The sequence below is a fragment of the Ursus maritimus genome, unplaced genomic scaffold, assembly GCF_017311325.1.
Source record: "Ursus maritimus isolate PB19 unplaced genomic scaffold, ASM1731132v1 scaffold_30, whole genome shotgun sequence".
Classification (NCBI taxonomy): domain Eukaryota; kingdom Metazoa; phylum Chordata; class Mammalia; order Carnivora; family Ursidae; genus Ursus; species Ursus maritimus.
In genome coordinates, this window is record NW_024425564.1 from 13,795,957 (window position 1) to 13,816,906 (window position 20,950).

The window sequence follows — 20,950 nt, forward strand, 5'->3', positions numbered from 1 at the left end:
GCACGGGACACACGAAAGTAGGAAATACTTGCAAATACTTTCTGTCCTTTCCAGAGAGCACTAATGTAAAAATGAAGCATTTAATATTAAGATATATACCTTTTGAGGTAAAATCATCACTAAATTTAGGTGATGTCATATTTTACAAGAGGTAATTACGTCTATATCACATGAACAGTCTTGTTATTAAAGTTAAATAGCCAGTTTTCATTTGCGGGCAGAGGCAGATGTGAAGTGGGCGGCACCAGGGAAAGGAGAGCCGACAGAGAGAAGCAAGAAGGACAGAGGCGAGCGGAGGAAGGGCCGCTCAGCCAGGATGAGGAACAGCACACAGGCACCGGGCAGGCCCCGCTGGGGGTGGAAGGAGAAAGCTCCCGAACCTCACGGTACAGTTCAGACATAAGTAAATGAGTGTGATAATGTGAGAGTAACAGGAGGTTTTTTATACTGTTTTCCTAGGACTATTCTCAGAACTAGAACCATGACTTTCTCAGGTACGAGCAGTCATTTCATGATCCACAGCGGTATGACGACACTTAGCATCAGTGGGAGTGAGTAAGGGTGGAGTACAAGCTTCTACCTTAATGTGGTTAATTGCTACCCATCAGGACTTCAATGGCGTTTACACAGTTTCATAATCCGTTTCCACAGGCACTGTATCTACTGAATTTGCAACTCCGCTCCATATTCATTTTCCTTCTTTCTCTCCACATAAACACACTTATACACATTTGCCAAGAACTACTTTTCCAACTTAATGTCAGATGCTCAATTTTAAATTTTTAAAATACAAAAATATGATCTAAAAATGCATCCTCCTCCTTGTTTCTTAACTATCTGTGGATGAAAACTTGATGAATAATCCATCCTAGAAATTCCCCTCGTGTAGTCTTCATTCACTGAGACAACAATTTAAACAGACCCTAGTGTTTCTGGGATCTGGGGGCTTGGCCACTCCTGTGATGTCATCCCTAATCACTCAAGACCTGGCCAGTGGAAATAAGGCAACTATGACCCTCTGCATTTCTGCTAAGTGAGGCCTTATCTAAAGAACAGATTCTGGCTCCACGAACACTTGAGAGAATTCAAACACAACAAGAAATCGAGCTATCCTCCTGAACAAAAAAAAAATTGAAACAAACAGTTCATTGACGTTGCAACAAGTAAGCTTTCCCTTAAATAAAATCTCAGAAAGTTTAAATGTCATCCTTTTCTTCCAGATTTGTGTGAATTAACACAGGATGCAAAATGCTAGCAGCAGCCTGCCAGATGAGGAAGAAGGGAAGGGAAAACACTGGTTAATTCTCCCCAGCTCTGTCAACTGTCTACTACCCCCCCTCCCCGCCCCCGAGGCTCCCTGGCTTTCCCCAGGTCTCTGTTATGAATGGAGAACTGAAAGCTGTACAGAAAGTTAAGTCATGTAGACAACAATGGACAGCTAGGGAAGGACACCTAACTACTCATTTTCCCCAAACGTATCCTCTCTGAGTCTTTGCCTAATATAGTCAATATAATGGGTTCAGCAAGACCTGATCGCTGCCTCAGCCACACGCTCTCCTCCAGATACTTCTCTTCCCTTGGACTATAAATGGCATAAAGGGAAAAGGGAGAGAAGCTCAATGTCTTGTCTCTCTGGGAAATGGAAAGTTAGCCAGACCCCACTGCTTATGTCGCTGTTCCCCTCACATCAATGTGAATTAGTGGTTTGACAATGGCTGAGGTATCAGGCCTGGGTTAGAGTTCAGGCTTCATTCACCTCTGCTGGCCACGGCTTTGGGCAAATCATCCCCTGAACTCTCCAACCCTCAGTTCCTTCATCCTAAAGGACTGTTGTATGTATCATATAAGATAACGGATATAAAGTCCTCAGTAAAGTTTTTGGCACATAATGAGTGCCCAACATTTGGCAGTTTTTATTATTTTTTCCCTAAAACTAGCTTTTTAAAAAGTAATCTATGATCCCTGACAAAAAAGAAGGAGAAGGAGGAGGGGGAAGAAAGGAAAGAAAGAAGAAAGAAGGGAGGGAGGGCGGGAGAAAAGAAAGAGGTATGTGTGAGAGACCACTATATTAAAATTCAGATGAATCTCAAAACTCCTCCCCTAATAATTTGAACATCCCTGGTTTGCCTTTGGGCCAGGAGAACTCTTCAGGAGCACCTGTATGGTCAATTGTTGGCAGTAAAACCTCATGATATTTTTTAAATGGCTTTTTGCTGAGTCTTGGAAAAAGCTCAGACTTAGGTCTCTTGATTATCCATGTATCCCAAGAGCAAGGACCCTCTTATGAGTGGTAAAAACTTAAAGATACTCTCAGTCCAGCCCTTGTCAATTAGCTCACCTCTCAATACTTTCCTGCTATAGTTATGTTCTAGCTAGTTTTATCAAGGTGGGATCACACTGGGACCTTGTTAACCAAACCGTTACCATTAATTTTAAACATATGGTACCATTTTCCAGCTCTGCACTGCTAGATGTTAATATATATTTTTTATTAAAAGGGTGGCAAAGTTAAATAAGTTTGAGAAGCCTTTATTAATCTTAGCAGGCCACAGTGCATTCATATATCCTAAGTTTGGAGAAGTCAGTACTACAATAAAGAAATCTGCTTACCTTTGTGCAATTTAGCATCGTGCAGGCTTATTGGGCTTTAGACAAAGTTTAATAGACTGTAATGTGTAGCAACTAGAACCATGACCATGGTAGGTACTGAATAGAAGATATGTGGAAAGACCAATGCCCCCTAGAGAAGTTAGAGGTCCTCTCCTTCGCAGTTTTCAGGCACTACTGGTATAATGTTGACTACCTGAATTTGCTGGGATGTGGTATACAGCCGCCAGTGTGTTCTCATGAATATAAGGAGTTGCTTCAATGTATGTGGAGGGCCGCGGGCATGAAAACAGAGTGAGATGGTCATATAATTATGTAAGAAGATAAAAATATTTTAAAAGTTTGAATTGTCAACTGACTACATCCCATAAGAAGTGCAAATTCTTGATAACCTGTGTTGTGTAAACTATTTAGAGCTCTGACCCATCAGCACTACAGTAGTATTTAAAACAGTGATATTTTTCTCAAATTGCAACAATAATTGTTAGATGTTAATTATAGAATCTGGGTGGGGGGGTATATGACTGTTCATGGTAAAATTCATTCAACAATCTTATAAGTTTATAATAAAATATTGGAAAAGATGTAACTGCCTATAACTTCTTTATCCTGAAGTACAATGTAATTTAATACAGTTTTTATATTCTTCATTTCAAGCTGAAATACTGCTTACCCACCCATATTAAGTTTTAAATCATTTTGATCTAGGAAACAAGACTATAAATGGATGTTAATGAACCTGAATCAGCAACAGGAAATGGCTTTGTATAAATTGTTGCAAAACTGTTTACAAGACAGAGTTAGATTCTAATCATGAACGTACAGCACATTCATGCTAATTTTTTACAGGGTTGTTATTATGCCCTTTTCACAGATGGGTAAACTGAGATATAGCACCCTAAGCTGACACAGCTAGGATCCCTATGCTCTGTTTGTCAAACGCTCTCTACTCTTCATTGTGGAAGTTCATCCATAAGTAAAAAAGTATAAGTCACGTAATCTAAAGATTTACCAGTACAATATGTTTGTGTATAAATGAGAAAGATTATATAATTAAAACGTGTGTAAATAAAATGCTATTATGACTTGTTTGATCTGTACTTGCCAAGGCTTCTTTATTCTAAAGCTGATTATTGTGCCTGGATGCAGATATACCTTAAACAAACAATGCTTCTCTTTTTTCATTCTTATCCTTGTTGACTTTAATTTGGCAACATCTACTTTTAGTCAGAAGTCTGCGAAGTAACCACATTTTAATACATTTAGAAATGCAAGGGATGGTGATAGTTCTTAAAATGGAAATAACAAGCTACGAATTCTTACTTAGTAATGACACTTTTTTTAGAAATCAAGAAATTTAGACTTCTTTCAGGACTCATAAATGAGAACTATACAATGCTTCTTCTTACATCATCAACATGTGTTACCGTCTGAACCCCAGGGAAATCCTTCATAGCAAAACCTACTTGTATTGTGGAACAAATCAAGTCTTGAATGCCAATGAGAATGACTTAATTTTGTATGTCTGTTTCTCCATAAAATCTGAAAATTTTACATTCTTACTGAAAGGCCAGAACATTTTACTTTTGCATGGATGTTTTGGCTTCTTGGGCTCACAGTACTGACAACCATCCCGTCAAGGAATCTTCAAAACAGCATTTGGGGAGACCTTTTTGAAGTCTTTGAGCCAAAATGTATACAAAATGCATTTATTTTAAATGAAAACAAATGTGGCCCCTTTGTTTCCAAGTTTGAGCTACACCTAGGACCAATACTAGCCTCGGCATTTTGGGAGTGAGATGATCGCACAGTCCTTCTTTCAGCTCCACTGAGCTCACAAAAGACTTACTCATTACTTATGTATTTATTTAATAGTGTAGTGAGGTTTTTTCTGGCCTATTTTAAAAATGTCATTAATTTTTTTTCTGATTGAAAAAGTTTACATTCATTTCAAATATATGGAAAATAAAGAAATATAAAGAGGAAAATAAGCATAACCAGTAATAAGCATTATTAACATTTGGTATGCTGTTTCACTATCAAAATCTATTTCTGAGACTCCCCACCACTGAGCATGGAGCCTGATTCAGGGATCCGTCTCATGACCCTGAGACAATGACCTGAGCAGAAACCAAGAGTCGGATGCTCAACTGACTGAGCCACCCAGGCACCCCTATTTCTGAGTTCTAATAAAAACTAAATTTTTTACCCTGGCGCAAAAAAATAAAATTAAATAGAATGGAATTTGATCTATTTCATTCTGAATTTGGAGAGCAAGAGTTTGGAAAAGAAGGATACCTATATAGCTTTCTATTGCTCTAAGTATATGCAGATAGATAGCTAGAATGATATTTTTGAAAAAAATAACCATTTTTATAAAACTTGCCTCATATTTTTAAGTAGGTTGGGTCATATAGGTTAGACAAAACAGAATTTCAGCATCTATTGATGACATCTCCTTTCACCTACTTCTTAGAATTTCTGGGAGTGTGGCCTTACATATTTTTTAATATAATGTTCTTAAAATGTATCTAATGTCTACTGTCATAAAATAATGCCTCTTTGTAATGACAGCTTTGAAGAACATACTGAAATGATCTAAATGTTACACTGTTCAAAATTTAAAATTAGAGCTATTTTTTTGTCCATAATATAAATCAGTATTAGGTGTTCAAGTATACATTTTTAATTGTTATAAATAAAAAAAATAACACTGCCGAGACTTAACCTCTATGGTAGCAAGTAAATCACTTGTTTGCTTTCTTTCCTAAATGTTCAAGTTTCTTTTTGAATCGCATCAATGAACAAGGAAGCCAGATCCGGTTTCCCAGAGAGGAATCATTAAGGACAGAAATAGTTTCCTGAACACAGGAAATCTGTAAGCACCTAAACAAGGACAAGCGGACTCCAGGGAAAAAGACAATGTTACCAACATGCTCCTTCATGTCTGGCCACAGAAACCACCACAGATATTTAAAAGCATACAGATCAGGGAAAGGTGAAATATAACCATTTGCTTAAAGAAAAATCACACTACTTATACATGTAACATATCTAACCCAAACCAAAATTTAATGTGTATGTAAGTCCCAAGACTGAAAATTTGAATTTCCCTTTAACTATATCCAGTATTATGCAATAGTATCATTATTAGCAATTCTCTATTTAATGAACAAAATTCATTGGTATGCAAAGTCATACTTTGAGAAATGTGTAAGGTAATAACCAGAAACCAAAAGCTCCATAAGAATATTACTCTTAGAGTACCTTAGTAGCATAATGTAAATCTGAAAGTCTTGGATTATACAAATTGAAATTAAGTAATATTTCTTGAAGCTCTGAGAACTGCACATTTATACCTAAAAATTCTTCCACAGTTAGTTAGATACATATTAGGCAGGCAGGAGGGAGAAGGTGCAAAAAGCGAGAAGCAGAAAGAAGCTTTAGAAAGAAAAGAACACTACTCCAACATTTTTTCACCCATCGTCCAAATGAATGACCGACACCTACATTTTAAATAACAAAAAGAACAATTGTGAGAGGTTTCCACAATCAAGGAACACTCAGTGTAATTTATAAGTAAAGTTGAAAAGTGGAGCCTTAAACTGAAAGTAGTAAGAGTCTAAACATATCTGCATTAGCAAAATTTTATATGCTACCACTTTTTGCAGGTCATGCTTTTCCACTAGAGGCTGGCATTGAAAACACCAACTGATGCAGGTATTTTTAAGAACATAATGAGTCAGTTCCTACCTCTACATAGTCCTTGGCATGGCCCCAATCTCGTTTGGCATCCAGATTTCCCAAGCTGAAACATTCCAGTTGTCCAAGGTAAATCTTAGCCACTGACCGGCTAATTTTTCGAGTAACAAAATTAGCTCCTAAAAAGAGATAAAAAGGTGTATTATCAGTATAGCACATTTGACATTTAACAGTTTGGTGAACCAAACCCACTCTCAGCCTCTGGGCATTTCTTTCATTCTTATCCCCCTCCTTTAAAATAAGAATAAAAGAAAACGATCATTAACTGTCATTTAGATAAGTTAAGAAGCTCTAATTCTAAGTGTCACATCAGCTCTACTTTCATAACAAACATTTTTCTTTGGGGGACGTCTTAACATTCCTAATTTGCTGCTGCTATATGTGACCCAGGCATTAGGCCAAAGAAAAGCTATTGGAATGCCAGTTTTTAAACAGAAAATTCAAAAGGGTTGTATAAAGGGAAATGCCAGAATGGAAGACAGACATCTAAGACCACCCTGATTTTTTTAAAGAACATAAACAGCATATGTTCCTATTAATAAAGCTATTTTGGGGCTCATGGGGAAAGAGAGAGGAGAGTAACTTAGCTCACCGGGTATAACTAGTTAAAGGAAACAAACAAGAAATGCGTTTGGGTTGCCAATAAGTGGTGATCATTCTTCTTCAGAAATCTGCAGAGCTATCCAATTATAAATTATGACACAGTTTCAAGTCAAAAGTTTCTCTGTACTATAGTTACTGAAATGCCACCTTCCAAATTCACTTTAGTGTGCTATGTACAGAAATGGTCTCCTGAATTTTGCATAAATATTTTGAAACAATTGATGAAAGGGACCATATATTGAAGAAAGAAGTGAAATTGTTTTTTGTTCTTTGGTCTTTAATGAAAGCCTCTACTTTGGAAAAAGATTACAGAGAAGGATAAAATTAAAAGACACTTCTGAGATGATTTTACCCATGCCTCTGTTTCTAGGTAAGGTTATCACAAGCACCACCAGGTAATGCCAAATTCTCAAGGTAATAACACACATAAAGTCAATAATGGCTGCATACAGTTTAGATAGATTACTATCATAATTTATCACATTTCAATAACTTTAGCTTTGTTCTTTTGCAGATTAAGCAGGGAGGTGAGTTATGATGAAAGCTTTTGGCTTTTAGAGAAATTGGCACAGGGATAAGGGGAATTTTTTGAAAGAGGTTTACTAAATTTTGGCACGAACACAGCCCAGGGCAAGGGCAAACAGATACTAGATGACTTACTACAAAAGCTGGTATACACATCTATACCAGTGCCGTCATTAAAAAGGACAATGGGATTTCCATGGAAATCTAAAAGCTTTAGTTTCTCTTAGCAGCTATAGAGTATGCCATGCTTCTTCCATGGCAGTTTATAAAACACAGTGCTCCTTCAAAAAAGAACCTTTTGAAATGAAGGAATATTTAATAAGAGCAATCCTTCTCAATCTGCCACCCATTAGCAATCTTTTATTCTCTGTTGACTTGTAACAAATTTAAATTTATAATTAAATGTAGATTTCTTGATGTCTACCTTTCTATTTTAATAAGAGGACTATACTATCATTCCAAATATACTAGATAAATTAGCCATGCCATATAATTAGATGAAGTTCCCAACATAAAACAGTTCGGTTATTCTCTTTACTGGTAAGCAAATGTTTAGGGCTCCTATGGAAGTATGTGACCATGTTCAAACAATCTATCTAGGCCCTACCCTTACTGCTTAGTCTTTCAAACAGTATTAACTGAGCACCTGCCATGCACAGAGCACTGAACTGGAAAACTTGGGAGTGAGGCAGCAGCCCCTACTTTCAAGTAGCACAGAGAGGGTAATATAGACAAATAAATCAGGGCAGCCAGAAGTGAGATGACAGATTTGCAAGAACAGAAACAGTCAAGTCTGGTAACTCAGTGGCTGGATGCGGTCAGGAAACAGCCACCAGAGAAGCAGCCTGCATTGAGGTCAGGAAGGGTTTAATGAAGCTGTGAGACAGAGATGGTGCTTCGAGCACAAGCAAAAGCAGTGCAGGGGTTCTGAGCAGGCCTTTGTCTTTAAATCCTTATCACAAGCCTGCAATATCATGACCTCAACACCTCTGACAATGGCTCTCACTTTTAGCGTTGCGTTAAGTGCTACTCCATTGATCTATACATTTATCCTCATGAGAGCATCACACATTCTTGATTACTTTAGCTTTATGGTAAGTTTTAAAATCAGGAAGTGTGAGTTTTCTGACTTTGCTCTTTTTAAAGATTGTTTTAGCTATTCTCAGTCCCTCAAATTTCTGTATGATTTTTAGGTTGAGCTGGTTAATTTATGCAAAAAAAGCCAAGTGAGATTTTGATAGGGATTGTGTAGAATCTGTAGGACAATATGAAGAATACTATCATCTTAACCATATCCTGTCTTCCAATTTTTGAACACAGGATGTCTTTCCATTTACTTAAGTCTTTTGAAATTTCTTTCAGCAATGTTTTGAAGTTCCCAGAAAATAAGTTTTGTTTTTGTTTTGTTAAATTTGTTCCTAAGTTCTTTATTCTCTTTGATGTTATTGTAAATGGAATTGTTTTCCAAATTCCATTTTCAGATTAATTTCAAACATTATTGCTACCATTTGTTTCACTAATTAATTTTTGGAGAGGCTTAAAATTATTATTTTTAAAAATTTGCTCTCTTCATTTTTATGCCTTATCACATAAGACTGAAGTTTTTAGGAGAGAACGAAATAAAATCATTAAATATTACAGTGAGACCTAGAGGTAACTTTGCCCAACCATCCCAAGTGTGCAGGTGGAGAGAGAGAGGCAGAGAGGCTCAGCAAAACTGCCCGACAGTCTGGACAAGTAGGCGAGCCTGATCCAAGCCTGTCTTGCTTGCTTTCCCATCTGTGCTGTTTTCACTAAGCCACAGTGCAACGAAGGAGCTATCCTTCCTCAGATTAAAGTGGTAGTGCATTATTAACACAACGATAAATGGACCTCTTGAAATTATTTTAAATGAATACTTGATTTCTAAGAGCCTTAAACTAGAAGACTTTAGCTAGGAAGAAGACCAAGAAATGAAAAGTTAGCCCAATGACCAAAGGCCAGCTCTGTTAGCTACTGGCTATAGTATTTTGCACCAATCAGTTAAAAGCTCTGAAGTTACAGTCTCTTCTGTAAACTACCAGTATAGTAATATTTGCCATGTCAAATCACAGCATATGTTAATGTAGATGAAACAACGCTGTAGAACAACTCAAAGCTGAGTCTCCAAGAAGTATTCAAATGAGGGGAAAGCTCCAGAGCACAGGTCTGGGTGGGTACTGAGGGTTCTGGGCTAAGAACATCACTGGCGTACCATCTCAGGACCTGGAAACAGGCTTCAGCTTTAATATCCAAGCCAAGGCAAAGGGCATGGCCTTGGAGGTAGAACACTGGAAGTAAGGTTATACACTACGTGAATTATTAATAATTCGCTTCCTTTTATAAGTGCCATTATCTTAAATAAGCATTTTAACTTTTCAGTTGCCTTACTATAAAATGGGATAATAAACCATACTAAGGACCTAATAAGATACTACAGTTCAAAGGCTGTAGAACACTCTATCATTGTAAAGTACTTCTACTAGTTACAAATGTTTATTGTCTTGAATATTCTTACTGGAATCAATCTTTTAAAATAGTAAGGCCTTTTTCTTTCACATTTGTCTTTAAGTGACCTTCTCCACAGTTAGCCCAAGTCTGGGAAAAGATTAGGAGATCTACTTCAAATAGTCAAAAAGAAAGTTAATATTCATCCCTATCATTCAAAATAGTTTTCTGTACCAAGATAGTTAAGTTTGAAAACAAGGTTTCATGGAAAAGTAATTTTCTAAATAATTTTAGGTTATCAAAAGCCAAGAGTGGTCACAACCCAAAGTTTCTCCCAGGTTCTGATGGGCAGGCATGTGGCCTGTGGTTCTTGTGGAAAGGACAAGAAGAAGTGGCAGGAGGGGTTCCCAGGCCACCCAGGGCAGTGGAGAAGGACATGAGCAGAGGTGGGAGAGGTGAGTCTTTGATGTTCCAACAGAGCTCCTTGGGATAACAAGTAAAGTATGTTGAAGAAATCATTGAGAAGAGGAGCCTTCCCCCTAGTTCATCCTGGAGAGTCTGGAGAAATCTCTTTAGGATGCCACTTGGGATCTGACCCGGAGCAGCAGCGTCATGATACACTGAGTGGGACACGAGCTCTCTTACTGGGCATGAGTGGTGCTGCGAGAGCCAACAGGCCTGCCCTGCAACCCTGAATGGGCTTGAGGTGGTAAGGGAGGATGCCCTGTAGTTGAGTCTTGGTGGTAAGACCATGTAGGCCATGGACTACATGTAGGATGAGGCAGTGGGTCTATAGTCCATAATGCCAAGGAGGGGTGGAGTGAGGCTAATCACCCTAGGAGCCTACCGGAAAGAGAAGTCCCTGAATTTGATCAGCAGCAGATACCAAAAAGAGCCAAGCCTGGAACTAGGACCACCTCCTTGGCTACTAGGCAAGAGACTAGCTTATACCAGCAACACTGCAGCTGAGATTAGCAGTGAGCAGAGTGTACCATGAGTCTGAGGATGCCAGCTGCCCTCTTGTCAACACCAAGTCAAATAAGCCACATCTGCGTCCCATATAACTAGATGTCACCTCAAAGAGAAACAAGGGAAGAAAATGACATGCCTAGAGAAACCGGCTTCAACACTGCATTACAGCAGATACTTAATTACATTTTTTAATTCAATTTAGCTTGGTTTTTATTTTTTTGTTTTTGTTTTGAGAAAAATATAAATTTAACTGTTAAGGACTATATGAATTTCCTGCGGCTGCCATAACAAATTAGTATAAACTAGGGGGCTTAAAACAACTGAAATTTACTCTCTCACAGTTCTGGAAACCACAAGTCTGAAATTCAACAGGGCCATGTTCCTTCTGGGAGGTCTAGAGAAGAGACCTTCCTTCGACTCTTTATGCATCTGATGGTTCCAGGCATTCTTGATTCTTATCTTATGGCTGCATCATGCCAATCTCTGCCTCCATCTTTACACCATCTTCTCTGTGTGTCTGTGTCTTCACCTCTTCTGTTTCTTATAAGGACACTTATCAGTAAATTTAAGGTCTACTCTGGTAATCCCTTCATCTCAAGATTCTTAACTTAATTACAGTTGTAAAGACCCTTTTTCCAAATAAGGTCATATTCACAAATTCCTAGAATTAGGAAGTAGGCATATCTTTTGTGGGCCACTCAATCTATGATAAGGGTTAGAATATTTGAGAAAATATGATAAAACATAAATCAAGCATTGTTACGCTATTTTAGTGTCATCTTAAGGTAATGATATATCTTTCATGAGCACAACAAATAGTCTCCAGTTGTAAAAGATTAATTTAAAGTGATAAAAGAAGTTTCCTTTCTATTTTAACTCTGTAAGTTTGCCTAAATTAATCTGAATCACTCCCTGGATCTCTTCTTTAGATAATACGCATGTATTTATGGTTTTGGACTAGAAATTCTGTGCATATACCTGTATTTTTTTTAAAAAAAGATTTATTTATTTGACAGAGAGAGACACAGTGAGAGAGGGAACACAAGCAGGGGGAGTGGGAGAGGGAGAGATAGGCTTCCCGCTGAGCAGGGAACCCGATGTGGGGCTCGATCCCAGTACCCTGGGATCATGCCCTGAGCTGAAGGCAGACGCTTAACTGACTGAGCCACGCAGGAGCCCCTGCATATACCTGTATTTACCATTTTCCCTTTTCATCATTCCTTCTTGAGTCTTCTGGCCTAATTTCTTTTCTTCTGAAAATGTATTCATTAGAAGTTCCTTTAATGTAGAGAAATTGACTCATTTTTGAAAGACAATTTTGCTAATTACACAACTGCAGGGTACAAACTGTTTTTCTTAGCATGCTGAAGGTATTGTTTCACTGTCTTCTGGTTTCTATTTTTTGCTACTGATAAGTGTGAGGCCATTCTGTTATTCCTTGGTAGGTCATCTTTCTTCCTCCCATTAGTTTAAAGATTCTCTTTTTGTCTTTGGTATCCTGGAGTTTCAATTCCACCTGTCCAGACATGGTTTTCTGCATGGTACACCCGGTGCTTCTGTATCCATGTCTCTTACAGCACATCTGGAAATCTCCCAGTAACCTTTTCCTCCAATATTGGCTCTTCTTCACTCTATTTTGTTTTGTTTTCTCTTACTATTTCCTTCTGGAAAGGAATGTTAGACCTTCTCATTTCACCTTCCAATGTCTTAATTTCTTTCTTCCTTTCTTTCTCTTTCCTTCCTTCTCCTTTTTTTTTTTTTTTAAATAATTTTCATTTCTTTGTCTTTCTCTGCAATGTTCTGGGTAACCTCCTTAGATCCATCTAATTTTCCTTCAGCACTCTAATATTTTTAAGTCAGCCATTTAATTCTTTATTTTTATAATTTTTTTTAATATCTAAAATTCTCTTTGGTTCTTTTTCAAATCTTCCTGGGCATTTTATATTCTGTTGCTGCTTATTTATTTTTTATCATTTATCATTTTATCTACTTAGAGATGTCTTACTAATTTTATATTCTAAATTTGATAATTCCAATATTTAAAGTTCTTGGGGGCTAATTTCTTATTTTTTCTGCTGACTTTAACTGATGGTAGTTTGTTTCCTTGTGCATTTGATGACCCTAAGAGTTCATATTTAGTCATCTTAATCTGCTGGAAACCAGAGGACATGTCTGAGAATGATTGTTTCCTCCTGAGAGGCCTGCATTTGTTTCTGATGGAAGCCAGGAGATACTAACCCCTGCAACCTTTCATCCCCTTCGACAGTCCCCATGTTAATACTGTTCTGCTCTTCCACTTTGTTACTAAGGCCAAAAACTGAGCCTTCTAATTAAAGAGGCTGGGCATTACATAAAGTTCTATCAAAATCACTGCATCAAGGGCATGTGGGTGGCTCAGTCAGTTAAGAATCCAACTCTTGGTTTCAGTTCCGGTCATGATCTCGGGGTCCTGAAATCGAGCCCCGAGTGGGGCTCTGCACTTTCCTTCTCTCTCTCTCCCTCTGTCCCTCCCCAACTCTTTTTTTTTTTTTTAAAGATTTTATTTATTTGACAGAGAGAGACAGTGAGAGAGGAAATATGAGCAGGGGGAGTGGGAGAGAGAGAAGCAGGCTTTCCCACTGAGCAGGGAGCCCAATGTGGGGCTTGATCCCAGGACCCTGGGATCATGACCTGAGCTGAAGGCAGACGCTTAACGACTGAGCCACCCAGGCGCCCCTCCCCCAACTCTTACATGCACATGCACATATGTTCTCTCTCTCTCTCTCTCTCTCTCTCTCTCTCTCAAATAAATAAATAAAATCACTGCATCACACCAAGTAAACAGGATTAGATACCACTTTCGGGTCCCTAGAGGCCCCAACTTACTGGTGGGAGGGAATTGCTAGGGAAATGAAGACAGATTTAGAGAAATAAAGATATTAAAAGAAATGATTTGCTCTGCATATCTGGATGCAATGCAAATAATTGTGCCACCCCACACATATTTCTTTTCATACAAGACATTCAGAAAAATTTGGTTTTTATGTTTTTTCAATGGAGTAAGCCTATTCAATGTGTATATGCGTGTGTTTATATATACACACACTCATAGACATATACACACACACACACACACACATACATATGTATATATATGTGTATATAAACATCTAAACCTGAAATTTGTCTCACTGTTTTGCTTGTACTTTTTCTCTGGCTCGAATACAATTACTTTTAGTGATTTTTTTTCACATACCAGGCAAATATAACTTTTTTTTTCCTTATGAAATCCTGAACCAGAAGATCATCTTGTCTTGTGGTTCCTCCCCTTTACACTGGGCCTCACTTCCTGTGAGAACAGATGATTATGGCCTGCCGTGAGATCATTCCAGCACCAACACACATGAGGCAGCTCAGATAAACAACGAAAGCCAAATTCCTAATTTCCTGGGTTTGTTCTTACATCTAACTTACATCAGTGTGTGTGTGCATACATATCCATATTCCTTGCTAAACTTTCTAGTATAAAATCATAAAATATACCAAGATAATATTCCCATAGTCAGATATCTTCTAAAACAAAAAATTAAGGAAAAAAAGAACTGACAAAACTTAGAAAACACACACCGTAAATTATTAGCATTTAACTTTAAGGCGTGAATAGCTGCACGCTTATTAAAATTAAAGAATTAGATCATCTGTTAAATCACAATCTTCACCACAATGTATTACCCTTCAATAGAGGCTTTGTTTTTGTTTTTATAACTCACAAAATGCAAGAATGGACATCTTACAATCATCAAGTAGAACTAAGGGACGAAACATTAGGGAGATATATAAGTTCTACCAGGGACAGTTCTGCTTATCACAGTAAACAAAATTGCTTCTTTTTCCAATGTATATTTAATTATGGCCCTGTCGTTATACTGTCTAACTCCTAAGAAGCGAAGTAACTGCGAGTGTGTGGCATCATTGTTGGTAGGTATACATGTACACACAACTCTGTAGGCATGAACACATATGTATAAACATATGCAAAATGTAACCCTGCCAGCATCCAAATAGTATTTGAAGTAACCACAATTTCTCTAAGAAAAGTTCTATTTCATTGCTCAGTAATTCATCCCAAAGCTTTAAAGATTTTTTGGAGTTAAAGTACAAAGACAGTTTGGATGATATTCATTGCAAAACAGAAATCATTCCAATTTATCCTGAACCCCACGTGAACCTCCGCCCTGGGGCCCTGCGTTCCCCCCCTGTGGTAGTCTCTGGCCACCCCACTGGGAACTGCCTGGGCCGTGGCTCGCTGCAGACAGGGTGTAGAAAGAAGAGACACTGGGAAGGTCATGGCTGACTGAGCAGACTGCAGAGATCAGAGAGCTCATACCTCATTTGCTCACCAAGTCCTGCCAAGAGCAACACTATTTAACTGCAGGTACTCAAAATCCAGCAGGCATGCTTAAAGGAATCTCAGGCTTACAAGAGGACCATTCACAATGTGCATTTGTCGGGGATAGCTACCACCTTCTGGCAATTATTCATAAATAACGTGTTTGAAGAGAGAGATTCAAACTCCTTTGCTCTTTGCATCAATGTTCAACGTCTTTTCTACTGAGAGTTAAGATGATTCAAATTCACAAATCCTTATTTCAAGGTTTCCCAGCTTTGGCACTTTGACATTTGGAGCTGTCCTGTACACTGCAAAGGGTTAGCAGCATCCCTGGCTATCACCCCATAGATGCCAGTAGCACCCCCTCCACAGCAGTGGCAACCCAAAATGTCTCCAGACATTGCCAGATTTCCCTTGGGGAAACTAACTGCCCCCTCCCCCCTTGAGAACCACTGCCTTAGTCAAACAAACCAATGCTGACAAAGACAAAATCCCACAAAATTAAAACAAATTTATATATAAACGCTAACCTTACCCACAGATACACTGTGTTATTTTAAGTCTCTCTATTCATTTGATACACTGACGAAACTATCAGAGAACTAATAAACATGAAATATTTAAATCATGATGAGACAGGGTGAGTCTTCATCTAGAGTCAAAGTGAATATATGAGTCTGGCCTCCTGAGGAGGGTGTAGGTGAAAGCACACATTTGGGAACCATTGATGTCTGGATGGTATTTCAAGTCCTGAAACCGGCTGAGACCACCAAGAGAGGGAAGTGAGCAAGAAAACAGAAATGGTCCAAGAACTGAATCCACTGACACTACAACGTTTAGAGGTCAAACAGATGAGGAGGAAGCCGTGAGGCTGAAGGAAAACAAGAGCATGGAAGAATCCGGAAAGTCTGGAAAGCGCGTGCCCAGGAGGTTGTTAATCACCACGACTGTAGGTCAGGGAGGAAGACGGGACAGATGGAAAAACGACCACTGGGTATGGCAGAATCAAGGTGATTGGCGACCCTGATCAGAGCACTTCAGAGGAATGTAGACAGAAGCCTGATGGGTGAGAGGGTTCAAGAGACAATGGAGGAGAGACTGAGAAAATTTTATTTCAAGATGGGAGAAAAAGCAGCATCTTTGCATGCTGGAGGGAGAGATCCAGTGATGACGGAGAAATGATCCAGGAGAGAGGTGAAAATTGCTGGTGTCGTGTCTTTGAGTTGGTGATTACAAACAGGGCCTAGCGGACGACTGCTGAGCTCTCCAGACAGCTCATCCACGGGCACAGGAGAGAGGGTAGAGAGAACAAAAATTCAGATAAAAAAATGTGCAGATGTTCCCTCTGAGGGCCTCTATTCCCCCTTCAAATCTTAAACAAACACTCCCCTCTGCTACATGATTTATCCTTCTGTCCATAATGTCCGTCCCCACAGCCGGACTGTACCTGTTCTCCAAGCACTCGGAACTCCCAGTCTCTTGCTCATGCAGATCCCCCAGTCTTTATTTCCTTCCTTTTCGTATTATGATCCATCACTTCGACCATTTTCTTGCTAATGCCCTTAAGTCCTTTGCTCTCCTAGCTGTTTCACTTCACATACTCTGCAAAACCTCAAATCAATATCAATGTCTTTCCTCCCATGCTGCGGCCTAAGTGCTGTGGGAGAATACACCTATTCTAAGTAGGCTCCCCAACTCAAGCTAAGCTCCTGCTGCCTGGTAATCATTTTATATGACCTGCAAGTTCCCATCAGGCTTTCCTCCTGCTCACCTCAGGGGATATAACCTTTACCTCATTCATGTCTCCTTTACTTCAGCTGACATAACTTTTTCGATGTCACTGCTTGATGAATGGACTTACCATTTACCCGGCTCCCTGGGAGTCCCCCTTGACTCTTTCTCATTCACATCCTCCCTTCAACTGTCCAATGCCTACTGCCTTGACTTCTCGGACGTTCCTACAGAACTCCCAAATCCAGCCTTTACCAGACCATGATGGTGGTGGCTGCCTAGTTTGTAGATTCCTCCAAAGGACATCTCTGTGTTCCTTCGTTCTTTGCATTGTCCTAATGGCAAAAGCCCGAGTCTACCTTTCTGGCTGCACTGATTTATTTAAAAGTAGGAACCAAACCCACACTGACCCAAAGAAGCACAGCTATAGTGATTGGTTGAGGAATGGGCACCTGATCATGGCAGGCCAATCAGAGCCCTTCCCTAGGTCTTTTCCTAGGGAGAAAACCTTTTTCCTTCAGGACAGTGAGACTTAGAGATGCTAGTGACCTTAGTTCTGGCTTCATAAAGGAAAGTGGTTTAGGGGCACCTGGGTGGCTCCGTCGGTGAAGCGTCTGCCTTTGGCTCAGGTCATGAACCCAGGGTCCTGGAGTCGAGTCCCACATCAGGCTCCTTGCTCAGTGGGGAGACTGCTTCCCCTTCTCCTCCCCACTTGTGCTCTCTCTCGCTATCTCTGTTGTTATCTCTGTCTCTCTCTCTCAAGTAAATAAAATCTTAAAAAAAAAGAAAGTGGTTTAAAAAGATGAAACCAAGACAGAAAGAGGAAACGGAGATGAGACAAAGAGAGAGAGAGACAGCACCCTCAAGATATCGGAGTTCTGGTTCCAGTTGTCACTCTGGTCAGGCCAGACACATCTCTGTCATTCTCACACTTGGATAACAGCCATAGAACCTACCCTCTAATTTTAATTATTTCGCTGAAGCCTAGTGTGAGTTTTGACATTTCTAAACCTAGATTCCTCACAGATGCACAAGTCCAACTCAGTGAATGACTTCATTGGTTCCCAGCCCTACCATTTTATCTTCTGGATTACTGTCACTGCTACCAGATGCTCTTCTCACTTTGAGAGAAATCTGGTCTAAAAACTAGTTTCTAAATGCAAATCTCATCAAAACCCCCTGAAGAAAGTCCTCAGTGGTAGCAATATTGTTGTGTGATCTGTCATCTGTCACCTTCTAGCTTCTCCTCCTGCCCGTTTCCCACCTCATAGTTCTTTCCAGCAACATCCAAATGTGTACAAGTTCCTCACCAAGGTCCCTTCTCCTTCTCTGCATTTCCCCTCCAATGTGAGAAACATCTTTATCCACGTTTTGCTCCCCAACTGTAATACTTCAAGTATCACCTCGATAAAAGGATTTCCTGAGTCCTCCCCTCACCGAGGGGTGAGCTGTTCCTCCTCCATACTCCTCAATCACCCCTTGCATATGTCGACCTGCTTTTATTACACTTCATTGTAGTTTTTAGTTTACTTATCTCCACTGTGAGATTTTTAAAGACAAGCATTATATTGTTCATCTCTTTCACCAGAGTCTAGTGCAGCACTTATCACATGATAGGTGTTCAATAAACATTTTCTGAACAGGGAAAGAAGTAGGGGTATTCAACAGTTTAAAGAGTAAGATATCTTTTCATTGGTAAATTTAGTACCTCATGAAGTTAGTTCTTTTATTTCTTTCGCCACAATTTCAGATTCTCAGGAATGATTCAACTCTTAAACCGGTATGTTTGTTTTACAGGGATATGTATACCAGTAAGTATAAAGATAACATTACAGAGATCAATAAATGATGAAGAAATTATCTGGTCATACTAGGCAACTTATCTCTCTTCTGACACATTGTCGTCATAGTTTTTTCTCACCCTCCATGTTTGTCAGAACCTCTGTAGACAACTTTTACCTCTATCTATAGGAAGAGGCAAGGAGTGGGGAGAGGTATAGGATTGATAAAGAAGAATTAAATTTTCTGTTATGGGAGTATACATCAAATTTATACAAGAATGGAATAATAGACATGGATATCATTTTTTGAAATCAACTCATTTTTATAGAAATGACTTACTAACATTAAAAATGACTTATCCCACATCCTTCTATATTATGTTTGAGCTGCATTTCAGAATTGATATACAGAGCTCTTTCACAGAAGGACAATGTTCGTACTTCTATTTGACATTGCTCATACATGAACTTCTTGGATTAAGTTTCTTCTTTGGCTTCCATCTTGACTCAGAATTGCAGTGACATTTGAGAAGTAAAGCAGGGCCGCTTCATATAAATTTCATGTTCAAAGTAGCTTCAAAAAAAAAAAAAAAACAGTATTGGCTTATAGCCCTTCCAGTGTAGAGACTGTAAAGTAAGAAAATCTTCAAAAGGGCTTTGATTCAAATTCTTCATCTGATAGGACATGGGGACAAGACAAATATCTATAAAATGAAGCAGTTGTGCCTCCTTCCACAATAATCTTACTTGGCACTCATGATTCGGTTTGTTATTCTTTCTGGTCACAGGAAAGTAAAGATATGTAGTACCCTAAAAACAAATGAGTACAAATGATATTTTCTCACCCAAGGAAAGCAATTAACATCTTTTCCTCTGTAATAACTGTTGCTAATACTTGGTTTGGACTTCAGTTTATGAAATATTTTTCAAAAAGGGTCAGACTCCAAGGGCAAGACAATCAGAAATAAAGGATGAAGGGCGCCTGGGTGGCACAGCGGTTAAGCGTCTGCCTTTGGCTCAGGGCGTGATCCCGGCATTATGGGATCGAGCCCCACATCAGGCTCCTCCGCTGGGAGCCTGCTTCTTCCTCTCCCACTCCCCCTGCTTGTGTTCCCTCTCTCGCTGGCTGTCTCTATCTCTGTCGAATAAATAAATAAAATCTTAAAAAAAAAAAAAAAAAGAAAGAAAGGATGAGTTCTAAGTATCGGTTACCAGTCAAAAAATGCCACTTTCATTGTTGATATGGAATAAATGTATAATATTAAGGAATGAAAAACATAAGGAAGGGTATGACTTTCTTATTTGTGATATCAGTCCCTCTCCACTCCTACCGTCTATGCTTTCTTGATATTCCTTATCTATCTGGGGTTCTCAAGTAAAGGCCTAGGGAGTCTGATGGGCATACAGATGACAGCAGCACATCTAAGGCACACCGGAGCAGTGACAGAGACTGTTTCTGAATGACCATAGAGGTTAAAAAAAAAAATCAGTTAGTACGATGATAATGTGTCGACTTGACTAGGCCAATGGGTGCCCAGATATTTGGCTAAACATTATTTCTGGGTGTGTCTGTAAGGCTGTTCCCCTCAGATTAGCATTTGATTGAATCCGTGGACTGAGTAAAGTACATTGCTGTCTTTACCAATGGTGGGTCTCATTTCATCCCTCAGATGCCTGAAGAGAACAAAAAGGTGGAGGAAAGGAGAATTCCTCCTCTCTGCCTGAGTGCTTGAGCGGAGGCATTGGTCTTCTCCTGCCTTCTCCTCCATACACTACAAGTCTAAGTCCCAGTCCAAGGGTGTTTGGACTCAGGCTGCAACTACACCTGAATTTCCAACTTGCTGACGTCAGATAATGGGACTTCTCAGCCTCCAGCTCACCCTCCTTATGAGCTGACGCTAGACCATAATATGCAAGGACATAAACTGCTACACAATTTTGTTGTTGTTGTTCATGGAGTCTTGGCTTGAATTTCTGCATCTGCATATACTGCTCTTGAGGCCCTCATTTGATTTGCATGAAAGAAATATCTGTGAGCTACAAAACCCAATATTCTTCAAATCAGTAAGAATATTGTTATCAACAAAAAAACAAATTTAATAACCATTTAACAGTATCTAAACAATATAAAGAA

General features: G+C 39.1%; 1 protein-coding gene across 1 annotated transcript in view; it reads right to left on the reverse strand.

Moving 5' to 3' along the window:
* Positions 1-20,950, reverse strand: part of GMDS (GDP-mannose 4,6-dehydratase) — a 596,996-nt gene that overhangs the window by 289,914 nt on the left and 286,132 nt on the right. Inside the window, exon 7 of the mRNA XM_040644987.1 lies at positions 6,361-6,488. Within this exon, the coding sequence (XP_040500921.1) occupies positions 6,361-6,488 (128 nt within the window). The remainder of the gene's footprint in view (positions 1-6,360; positions 6,489-20,950) is intronic.